Source organism: Nannospalax galili, unplaced genomic scaffold, assembly GCF_000622305.1.
Source record: "Nannospalax galili isolate Female #2095 unplaced genomic scaffold, S.galili_v1.0 scaffold391, whole genome shotgun sequence".
NCBI lineage: Eukaryota > Metazoa > Chordata > Mammalia > Rodentia > Spalacidae > Nannospalax > Nannospalax galili.
In genome coordinates this window covers 303,230-315,533 of record NW_008329323.1, presented here as the reverse complement: position 1 = coordinate 315,533, position 12,304 = coordinate 303,230, and the positions used below count along the sequence as shown (strand labels likewise).

The 12,304-nt window shown below is 44.1% G+C and overlaps 1 protein-coding gene across 2 annotated transcripts in view; it reads right to left on the bottom strand.

The window, feature by feature from the left end:
* The window catches only part of LOC103736396 (zinc finger protein 709), a 22,613-nt gene extending 11,251 nt beyond the window's left edge, over window positions 1–11,362 (bottom strand). Inside the window, exon 1 of one of the 2 annotated variants that reach the window (XM_008835878.3) lies at window positions 11,006–11,362. In XM_008835878.3, the coding sequence (XP_008834100.1) occupies window positions 11,006–11,065 (60 nt within the window). In that variant the 5' untranslated portion in view covers window positions 11,066–11,362. The remainder of the gene's footprint in view (window positions 1–11,005) is intronic. The other variant, XM_008835886.3, reaches the window with a different exon arrangement.
* Window positions 11,363–12,304: the final 942 nt, after the last annotated feature.

The window sequence follows — 12,304 nt, the reverse complement described above, 5'->3', positions numbered from 1 at the left end:
CGCTTCCCGTGTGGTCCAAGTGGCCAGTGGACCTCACATCCTGAGGAAGGTATATGGGTGAAATAGGGACGGGATCAACTGAGTAGACCTCAGTAGCGGAGGAGCTTTCACTGCCCAGGAGTGTGCGCTGGGACCCTGAGAGCCTAGCGCGTGCTCGCCTATAATTATTTTATATATGAGTGTATTGCCTGCATGTATGTAAGTACACCTATATCATACAATGCCCGTGGAGGTCAGAATAGAGTTGGATCCCTTGAAACTGGAGTTACAGATGGCTGTTAGACACCATGTGGGTGCTGGAAATTGAACCTAGGTCCTCTGCAAGAGCAGCCAGTGCTCTTAACTGCTAAGCTATCTCTCCAGCCCCCTTGCTTTTAAATTTGACTTTCAGTGTTCTCAACAGCAGATAAAATACAGTCCAGAAAGCTCAGGGAATGGTTACAAACACAAGAACAAACCAAATTTATACCCTTAGCCCTGGGAAATATACTTCACTGGAAAGTTAGGTACCTATTAGCTCAGAAAAACCTCTACCTAAAAAGAGATGATACTACAGAGAGGCTATGCCTTTCACAGTTACAGCAAAACCAGGGCACTGAAAAAGAACTGCCCTGTTATTACCACCTCCCAAAAGCAGGTTTTTTTTTGTTTGTTTGTTTTTATTATTTTTATTTTATGTGTATGCATGTATTGCCTGAATGTAGGTGAGTGCACCAGTGTCCTGCAATGCCTGTGGAGGACAGAAGAGGCTGTTGGATCCCCTGGAACTAGAGTTATGGACAGTTGTTAGCTGCCATGTGGGTGCTGGGATTCAAACCCGGGTGTTCTGCAAGAACAGTCTGTGTTCTTAACCGTGAGCTATCTCTCCAGCCCCAGCAGGGATTTTTTATATTTTATTTTTATTTTATGTGAATGAGTGTTATGACTGCATTAGTGTAAGTGCACCCATGTCATGCAATGCCTGCAGAGGTCAGAAGAAGGTGTTAAGACTCGCCTGGAACTGGAGTTACAGGCGGTTGTTACCCATCATGTGGATGCTGGGAATCAAACCTGGGTTCTCTGCAAGAGAAGCCAGTACTCTCAACCACTGAACCATCTCTCCAAGCCCCACAAAAGCAGGGTTTTACTCACTCCCTCTACAAAGAAAGAAATCACTCTATACTCTAAAGGCTATATAGTATATAGATATTCAGCTCTAAGGACAGTTGCTCTTAAAGACTAAACTGCCCAAGGCTACCTGATAAAAGCCCTAATGGAGCAACCACAGATGAGCACCAAGGCACCTTATCTTGCCACAATAAATAAATGTTAATATTCTTTTCTGTATGGGGGTTTTGTTTTCTATATTAATAATCTAGAAATCCTTTCTTTTTAAAAAATATTGTATTATTTTTATTTTATGTATAGGAGTGTATTGCCTGCATGCGAGTGCACCCGTGTCGTGCAATGCCGCAGAGGTTGGAAGAGAGCTTTGGATTCCCCTGGAACTGGAGTTAAGGACAGTTCGTGGCCACCATGTGGGTGCTGGGACTCAAACCCGGGTCCTTTGCAAGAGCAGTCAGTGCTCTTAACTGCTGAGCCATTTCTCCAGCCCCCTAGAAATCCTTTCTAAAGAAATCTGTGAGATAACTAATGTTCATTGGAATGCCCAAACACCAAAGCATTTGTTTTTGGTAGCCTCAGCCTTAGAAATTCTTCATCTAAAGAATCTTCCTTATATATAGCAGAAAGACATGACACCGAGAGTTCCTCATTGACTGTAGTGAGAATATCTAAGACACTTATGACTTTTTTTGGTCTTTTTGAGACAGGGTTTCCCTGTAGCCCCAGCTGTCCTGGAACTCACTATGTAGACCAGGCTGGTCTTGAACTCAGAGATCTGCCTGCCTCTGCCTCCCGAGTGCTGGGATTAAAGGCATGCACCACCACACCCAGCAATATTTATGACTTTTAACAGCTTATAATAATGTTCTGAGACTACACATATAGCTTTAAAATCTCTTTCCCAAAATTAAGTGTAGGTTTATCTTATACCGAAGCAGGAAAGAAATGGGCCACTCAGTAAAGATAAGACTTTATTATTCAATAAGATCCTGTTATTCAAAACACACACACACACACACACACACACACACACACACACACACATGGACTTAATGACACGTCACCTTGACTACTTCTATCATTTGGGACTTTGTTAAAAAAGGATTATAGGGGCTAGAGCAATGGCTTAGCAGTTAAAGGCACTGGCTGCTCTTGAGGACGGCCCGGGTTTGATTCCCAGAACCCACACGGAGGCTTCGAACCATCCTTAACTTCAGTTCTAGGGGAATCCGATGCCCCCTTCTGACCTCTGAGGCATTTCATGACATGTGCACTCACATACATGCAGGCATTACACTCATACACATAAAGTTAATTAAAAAATTAAAATTAAAAAAAGACTATGATGTTGGGCATGGTGGTACATGCCTTTAGTCCCAGCACTTGGGAGGCAGAGGCAAGAGGACCTCTGTGAGTTTGAGGCCAGCCTGGTTGGTCTACATAGTGAGTTCTAGGCTAGCTGGGGTTACAGGGGGCCCCTGTCTCAAAAAGACCTGGGGGGAGGGGGAAGACTATGAAGTCCATATCCAGAAGTCCTAAGCACTTGCCTGGAGGTGACATGAAGGCATCACCTCTCCTTAAGCTGCTGCAAAGGTACACTCCAAAGGAAGCCTGACAATTTAGACTTTCCCCAGATGCTTCCTTATCAAACAAAGATATGTTTCCTGGTATTTTCTGATACCTCCTCAGAATGAATAAAGACCTTCTCATTCCTTCTCATTCTTTTTAAAAAAATTTTATGTGTGCTGGGCGTGCACTCGGGAGGCAGAGGTGGGTAGATCTCTTTGAGTCTGAGGCCAGCCTGGTCTACATAGTGAGCTCCAAGTCAGCTGGGGCTATAGGGAGACCATATCTCAAAACGACCAAAAAACTATTTTTTTATGTGTATGAATGTACTGTCTGCATGTAAGTGCACCCATGTCAGTGTCATGCAATGTCTGTAGAGGTCAGAAGAGGGCACTGGATCCCCTGGAACTGGAGTTATGGACAGTTGTCAGTTGCTATGTGGGTGCTGTGAATCAAACCTGGGTTCTCTGCAAGAGCAGCCAGCGCCCTTAACTGCTGAGCCATCTCTCCAAGCCCTCTGTTTTGTCTGTGGGAGCTCACCCCCGAGCTCAGAAGTGAAGATAATGAGGACGGAAGCACTAGGTCTCTTAGCATTCTGACAGCATAATGAGGGAAACCTGTGCTCTCACAGCACAACTCAATGTGCCCTCAGTCTTCCAAGGTTTACGTGCAAATTAATCTGTTGGGTCTTGAGTTTTTTTGTTTTTTTAAGATTTAATTTATTATTTATATGTGTGTGTGTGTGTGTGTGTGTGTGTGTGTGTGTGTGTGTGTGTGTGTGTACACATGTATGCAGGTGCCCCTGGAGGCTAGAAAAGGGTGTTAGATACCCTGGAGCTGGAGAGATGGCTGGAAAGATGGCTCGGTGGTTAAGTGCACTGACTGCTCTTGCAGAGGACCCAGGTTCGATTCCCAGCACCCACATGGCAGCTATGAACTGTCCTTAACTCCAGTTCCAGGGGAATTCAATACCCTCTTCTGACCTCCATGGCATTAGGGTGCACTAATATACATGCAGCAATACACTCTTACACATAAAATAAAAATAATTAATTTAAAAAAGGGGGTGCTGGAGATGGCTCAGCGGTTAAGAACACTGGTTGTTCTTATAGAAGACCCAGGTTCGAATCCCAGCACCCACATGGCAGCTAACAACTGTCTGTAACTCCAGTTCCAGGGGATCCAAAGGCCTCTTCTGTCCTCCACGGGCATTGCACGACATGGGTGCACTTACCTACATGCAGGCAATACACACATACACATAAAATAAAAAAAAATTTAAAAAAAGAGACTCCCATTTTTGCCAGAGACCCTAATATCCTCTCTTCAAGAACCCCCTGCCATGTTGTTTCTCTGGTGCTAGGGACTGAACTGTCCTTAGGAACCCCCCACCATGCTGTTCTCTATGTGTCTGTCCATGGCATTAATAAATGTTTTAAAAACTCCTTACTCCCCAACAATCTCTCAGTTGCCTGTTTGATCTTTGAGTTGTGAGCTATCTGATGGGGGTGGCTGGCAACTGCACTACTGTCCTCTGAAAGAGAATTGCTCTTAACCACTGAGCCATCTCTCTAGCCCTCTGTCTTAAGTTTTAAGGATTTTCAAGCTTCGTGGGTCTCAGGTATCTCATGACAGAGAGGCCCTAATTATTTTGGTGCTAATTTTAGGTGACAGTCCTACTGCATGCTTTATTATTTCTAAGGCTTTGATGTCCTAAGTAAAGATATCCTGCCATCCAAAATCCTACTAGATAAGATCCTTTGATCCCCAGCTCCTCAGATCTGCCCAAGCTCCCCCTATAGGTCAAGACTCACAATTCAAGGGAAGGCTTGGAAGATATAATAAAGCTGAATCTTCAGTCTTCTGCAGTCTTTAAGAGATCAAAGTCTCAGAGGTAGAAATTAGGGAAGAATAGAAAGATAAGAAATTTTATGAGGCTGTAAGAAAGTAAAGAGGCCCTTCAGCCCAGGTTTGTCTTGGTGTCAGAGTGTAATACTCCAAGCCCCTCTATTTTGTGCAAACAATCATCTGGTCACAGGACCACCCCTAGGAAGGCGGGTGATGCTAAACAGATAGTTGGAATACCTAATGCATTAATGAGATACTGAGTTTTTCCTCCCTGGAATCCTGCCTACTAGGACAGAGCTTTCAGACCAGCTACGGCCATGTAGTCTATGAGTTTTCCCACTTCCCTGACTTTTTCAGAGAAGCGTAATTCCTCTGTTTCTTCTTCATGGCTTTCTTTCTAAACATACTTTCTTTAAGGCTTTGGGCTGCCCCTTGCATCTTGTATTTTTTTACTTTCTCTAAAGCTTCCTTCTCCCAGCCATGCATTTGACCCCCATGCAGTGCAGGCTATAAACCTGCATGGCTTCATGGCTTTCTCTCCTCCCCTCCATTCTCCTCAAGGCAGCTTCCAAGATCACCAGCTTGCCTGCCCTGTCACCACTGAGGATTTTTTTCTTTAAAAATTCTAATATAATAAATTTGCAAAAGCTTAATTTGGCTCATTCAGAACTTTTTGAGTCTAGGTAGTCTTTCCCAGTGGTCCCAAACTCCGTAACAAGAGTCAGGAAACTTTAGGCACCACTGATGAGGCCACAAGTGCTTACAGAAACAATAGATGTTTTCCTAAAGACATCTTATAAAAGAATATGAACTTTTTTTTTAACTAAGGAACAAAACAATGTATGACCAGATTTTCTAGCACCTCTTTCTAGTACTCTCTTTCCAAAATCTAAATACCCCTCATAAACCCACCTTACAACTTTTTTATTAAATAAAACTCTTCAAACTTTAAATTTGTTGTAAATTCCACCCTGAACAATGTTGAAAAGTAGGGGAGAGGGTGGGAGAGACGGCTCAGTGGTAAAGAGCACTGGTTGTTCTTGCAGAGGACCTGGGTTCTGTTCCCAGTACCACATGGTGGCTAACAACCATCTGTACATAACTCCAAGGGATCTGATGTTTTCTTCTGGCCTCCACAGGCATTGCATACACAGTGTGCATTTATATACATGCAGGCAAAATACTCATACATCTTTAACCTGAGAGCCACCAAAATTCTGTATCTGCCCATAGTAGAAGCACCTAATTGAGCTGTCCATACACCTGCTTGGTGTCTCTAATTCTTTCCCTGATATTCTATCTTTCTAATAATCCCTGTGTTTAAGACGTATGCAAAAAAATGTCCTTTAAGATACTCAGTATATAAAAAGGGCTTGCCTCAAGCCTGACTACTTGACTTCAATCACTGCAATCCATACAGTGGAAGAAGAGAACCGATTCCCAAAAGTTGTCCTCTGACCTCTACAGGTGTGTCCCCCACCCCAATAAATAAATGTAACATTTAAAATTCTTAAAATGTCTCTTAATAAATCCCCAAATTTGCATTCTATTATACAGTGGAAATAAAAAGCACATCAGATAGTTGCCAAAAATCTCTTCCAATGTGAGTAGCCACCACATGGTACTGGGAACAGAACCTAGGTCCTCTTCAAGAACAATGTGATGGTAATGAAACCCTTAAGATGATTGCTAAAAATTTCAGAGCAGGAAAAGCCCCAGACTGGAAATAGAAATGGGGGAGGTGAATAGGAATCTTCCCCTGCCCCCTGCCACTACCCAGGAGAGAAGTCTTTGTTCTCCGAAATTGCCACATTCCTATAATTTTTGCCAGGATAGAAGTCTCTGTTTTCCAAAAAGTGCCACATTCCTGTAACCTGTAAGCCACTTCCTTAATTATCACATATATGCTATTTGCTCTTTGCTTGCATTCTTCACAAATGCCCCCCAAAACTTGAGCTAGATGGTGGCCCCATTTCAGAATGATCCAGTGTCAGTCTCACTAGGGTAAAATTAAACTCCCACTCCTCATCTGACTTTGGCTGCTGATTTTTCATAACAAAATCTCCAACTTTGCATCCTATTGGCTTACCCTGAAATTCTATGCTCTGTCAAACCCATGAATTTGTTTTCCATAATGGTAGTCCCTAAGGAAAAAGGAACTCTTTGGGGCATGAAGTGGAGCTATGCCTCTGTTCCCTCATTGATGACAATAATGACAAAACCAGAAAGTGAAAATATGTTGTCAAAAATTGTGAGGGGCTGGAGCGATGGTTCAGTGGTTAAGAGCACTGGCTGTTCTTGCAGGGGACCCAGGTTCAAATCCCAGTACCCTAAAACAACCATCTAAAACTCCAGTTCAGGGGATCCAAGGCCCTCTTCTGTCCTTCTTGGGCATTGCATGACACAGGTATACTTACATGCAGGTATAACACCCATATACATAAAAAATAAACAAAATTGTGAAAAGTTGGAGACGATACAGCAGTTAATATCATTTGCTGCTCTTCCAGAGATCCGAGTTTGGTCCTCAGCACCCATATTGGCAGCTCACAACTACCTGTAACTTCAGGTTCAGTGGCTCTGATGCCTTCTTCTGCCCTCCACAGGCACCAGCACACACATGGCATATATGCTCACGCTCACACACACACACACACACACACACACACACAGTAAATCTTTAAAACAAGTTGTGAGATTTTTATTTTTGTAAGGTATGTGTGTGTGGTGTGCATGCAGATGTGTGGAGAACAGAGGTGAATGTTGGATATCTTCTTCAGTCATTCTCCACTTTGTATATTGAGAAGGGGTCTCTTGCTGAAACCAGAACTCATTATTTCAGGTACACAGGCTGGCTACGGAGCACCCCAGGATCTGCATGTTTCTATCTACCATCACTCCTCCCCCTCCAGCTAGGTTATAGGCATGTTCCAGCATGCCCACATTTACGTGGGTTATGATGATGTGAATTCTGGTTCTCAAACTTGGACAGCAATTTCTTTACACACTGAGTCCTTAGCCCACACCATGAATGGTAAAACAAAAAAGAGATGCCATGGATATGACTAAGTTGGCTGTAATTAAAGGCTATTAACATTTCTAAGGCTGGTGTGGTGGTGCACACCTTTAATACCAGTACTCAGGAGGCAGAAGCAGGCAGATCTCTGTGAGATCAGGGCCATCCTGGTCTACAGTGATTTCCAGGCAAGTTGAGGGGCTACACAGAGACCCTCTCTCAAAGCAAAACAAAAACAAAAAAATTTCTAAGGTCAAAAAAAAATCAGCAATCTGTTAATAAAATCCTAAAATCCAGTCCTATTTATATCAATGAGATACTGTTAGGAAACTGTTCTGCTCCTGGTAACACAGTGTTTATTCCTCTCACTACTTTAGTGGGATCAACTGCTAGGCAGCTGCATGAGTCTATCCATTTGGAGAGAAATGCCAAAATTAATTACATTAAGCTATGGATTACAGGCCCCAAGGATATTTGATTCCACAAATAGGTGTATAGTTTATCAGAATAATCTAAAATCTGAGCTTCATGAAGTAAAAAAAAAAAAAAGATTTAAACAAAGGATAGAGGGGCTGGGAAGATGGTCCTCTTGCATAGGACCCACTACCCACAGGCAGTTAACCATCCATAACTTCAGTTCCAGGGGATTCAACACCCTCTTCTGGCCTCCTTGGGCACTGCACAACACAGGTACACTTACATACATGCAGGCAATACACTCACGCAATAAAAAATGTTTTTTGAAAGGATGGAGAAATGGCTCATCAGTTAAGAGCACATACAGGCATTGCTCTTGCAGAGAACCTGCCTGAGTTCAGTTCCCAGTACCTAGTTGAGGGGGCTCATCACAGCTTGTCACTCCAGATCCAGGGGGGATGTGACACTTTCACTCACATGAATATACACGATACAAAATTAAAAATAAAAATTAAATTGAAATCCTAAATAAAAACAGTATCAGGATCAATAACCATTCAAGGATTGACAAGTCAGTTTTTGCTCAAATGCCAGAAACAAGGAGGTTCAAACATACGTTGCTTTGTGCTGACACTTTTTTTTATGTTGAAAAAAAAAAAAAAAAAAAAAAAAGTGTGCAGAGGGGAGATTATCTTTCCTAATGGACTGTGTAAGCACACAGAATGCTAGTGAGACTGTTTTGTTTCTGAGATAACAGAATAAAACAAACATTTAGGTATCAAAGGGAGGCTAACTTAGGGCCTGAAAGACTCCCACCTCAGGTACCACTGAGAATGGAACACAACAAAGACAACTGCCACATTTTGACAAGAGAGTCACTTCATTTGTAAAGCTGTGCTAAGTTTATTAAATACACTCTTATTCACCAGCATAAATTCAGACACTGCCTGGAAATGGCTTATGAAAGAAATGTCTACTGCCTAGGTACCTCCAAGAGCTTTGGAATCTCTGTGCCAAGATGTGGGGCAAAGACCATGTACTTTATTACACTACACATCCATCAGAAACCCCAAACATTCCTTTCTTCAGTACAGTGTGAACAGAACACCACAGTGGATGCAAAATCAAAATCATGGAAATACAGAATTTTACCTAAATGCTAAAATCTTGGTTATGGCAGTGTTTAAATAACATCATCATCATCATCATCATCATCATCATCATCATCATCATCTGATTGTGTTTATTTGTGACCTAGGAGACATCTTACTATAAACTTTAAGTTTCAACCCAAATAAGGCCTTTAAAATTCCCACATTTTGCCTCAACACTGAATATGTGAATTGATCAGGAGAAACAAAATACTTATGAGGGAAAATTCCCTTTAAGTTTCTCTCCTTGCTCTAGGCCTGTGATCTCTGACCAGTCCCCAGCTTGAGCCAGCATACGCCAGGTGAATGACTGTAACCCTAAAGACAGGATGACCTGAGAAAATTGTTCTCTCATCTGCAGACTGACTGTGCCACCTTAGCTCACACTCAGCTCTCACAGTTTCTATTTGTTCCTGCTTATCCCTGTTTTCAACTGTTTCCTCCTCCCTAAGAGAGTACAGCCCTCTTCAGCTTAACCCTAGGGAAGCTTGTGGACCTAACACATAGGCTAAAGCAATAACTCCATTAGGACTTTGCATTTTTAAATGATTTGAAGCAATCCAAGGACAGTAACAATTACGACACCACCCATGCACGTGGATCCCCTTTCCAAAGTGTCTGGCAATGTTAGGAGGACTTGGAAAGACGGGGATTTATTCTGAGTTCTAAGAATCCTTGGCCTAAGGACACAGGTTATGGAAGTTAGAGGAAACTTCCCTTGAATTCACAAGATTCAGGAAAAGCAGGTGCTACAGGGTGAGGAAGACAGGCTAGGGATGCTCAGAATTACTCTATGGCATGGGGAGTAACAGCTTTCTGGCTGTGCCAAGCCTAAAATGACTATTAAGCAACAACCTTGCAATGATTTATTTCATTTTGAGTATCAGTGCCAAAAAAGAAGACTACATCTTGTGTATCCAGCAAACAACCACCATCTGGCAACACACTGTGAGACAAAAAATGAATTATTTATGTCAATAAATGACACCTGAAAATACACAAAATATTATTTAAAAAAACACCTTACAGGCTAACTGACCAACCACACCAAATGTAACCCCTTATAAGAGACTATGAAGGAGCACCCCAAGACTAAAGTGTGGAGGGAACACTGAGAGGCCACAACAACAACTGTCAAGAGCCAGGAAACTGTCCCAAGGCAAGCACTCCTGCCTGTCTCCATCTTCAGCTCCAGTGCCCACTGTCCTGCCCAGGCCACTCACCCTCTTTAAACTGACCATCTATAACAGTCTGCCCTGAGCCTGCACTGCTAAGGCTTCTTATGTGGACCCCTACAGACTTTCCCTGAGCCTGTCTGAGTAGCTGTCTCCAATTCAGCGCAGACTCTGAACTCTGCATCCTCTTTAGCTCTTTCTTGGTCATTCTACACCCTGCAAATTTGTGTGTTGTGTGAAACGTTTATGTGTAATCTGCCAGTTAATATTAGCAACTGAGACTGGAATAAAAGAATCCTGGTTGCCAACGGCCATCTAGCAAGCAGAATCAGGCTTGGCAAAGTACTGCCACCGAAATTGACAATCCCTGCGAATTTTGAATAGTCGACAAATTTTGAGATTGTGGAAAGCCACAAACGTGCTTGTCTGCTACTGACATAAAACGCTCAGGACCCGAGGTCAGCACACCCCGCGGCTCCTCCCACGCGACCCCACCCGAGTCCCGAGTCTCCCACGACCCTCCGCCCCCACCGCCCAGGCTGCGGACACCCGGTTATGTGGACGCCCAGCTGCGCAGAGGGGCCGCTGCAGTGAGCGCTCAGCAGTGCCCAGGTCCGCGGCTCTGCTGCTGGCCCAGCTCCACCCAGCGGGACCCGGGAGCGAGGCCCAGCCGAGCCAGAGGAGACTCAGCCGCAGACTGAGCTGCCGCGGGGAGGCCGCGTCCCCACCTCCGCTTGCAGCAGCCTCGGCGCGACACCCAGGAGAGGACGCCCGGCCGCACGCACCATTTCCAGCGACGGAGTCCTGGGCTCCTGTGGCTCCTGCAGTCCGTGGAGGGACGCAGAGGCCGAGGGAGAGATCTGGGAATCTCAGAATAACACACCGGATGCCAATATGGCGGGGACACACAATGGCACCCCAAATGCTGTACAGCCTCCGTCACCAAAGACCCAAACTCCTCATTGGACAGTTGACACAGCACCAAACGTCCTCTCTGATTGGCCAACAGTCCATGGGCCTGCCTTCTGGAGTCTGAGTGGCAGGTGAAGCATCTCCTTCCACGCAGGTTAGAGGTCAAAGACAGACTCCGAAGAGCGGATTTCACAGCCAGACTGCAGGACTTCCCAGCCTGCCCAGCTTCCTCCCCTGGAGAGAGACTGGCCCCACCTGAGGAAAAGTGCTTTTAAAGGCCAGGCGTGGTAGCCCACGCCTTTAGTCCCAGCACTCGGGAGGCAGAGGCAGGCGGGTCTCTGTGAGTTCTAGGCCGTCCCCATTACAGGGAGACCCTGTCTCAAAAAGACCCCCCCTCAAAAAAAAAGATAGAAGTCATTCTGTCCCCTCAGATTTGGACCCCCATAAATTACCTGTGAAATAAGACTTATCTCCCCCCAACTGCTATGAAAGACCTCTAGTATGTTGTGATCCCTTCTCAGCAAGCTGGCTGTGGCTGTTCAGCAGTGTGTTTAATAAATTCTTCACTTTCATGTTTTCATTTTGGTAAATTCACTTGCAGCCTATGTGTCAATGGCATCCACACGGGATATTTTGGTGGCCCTGAGTAAGTAAAGATTGAAGGAACTGTCAAGCACAGAACAAATGGCCGTAATTCTATGACTCAGATAAACTCCTTATCTCTTAATTTGGCTTGCCTTTTTATTTAAAAGGTACTATTATTATTATTATTTATGTGTTTGATATGTTTATGTGAACACATGCATGCCAATGTGTGTGGAGGTCAGATGGCGGTTTTCTCCTTCCACCTTTATCTGGGTGCTGGGGATTGAACTCATGTCATCAAGCTTCATGGCAAGTGTGTTTACTCTCTGAGCCTTCTTACCAGTCAGTCCCTTTGGCTTTTCTTCTCTTCTGTTTCTGGCTCCCCTTTTCAGTGATTGAACTTACAAATGCCATAGCCCAGGGGTAAATAATAGATTATAGGCCACAAGAAACTTGCCATGGTACGTTGTGGAGACTCAGCTGCACATAGAAACATTAGGTTCCTCCGGCCCACTGCAGAAAGCAAAACC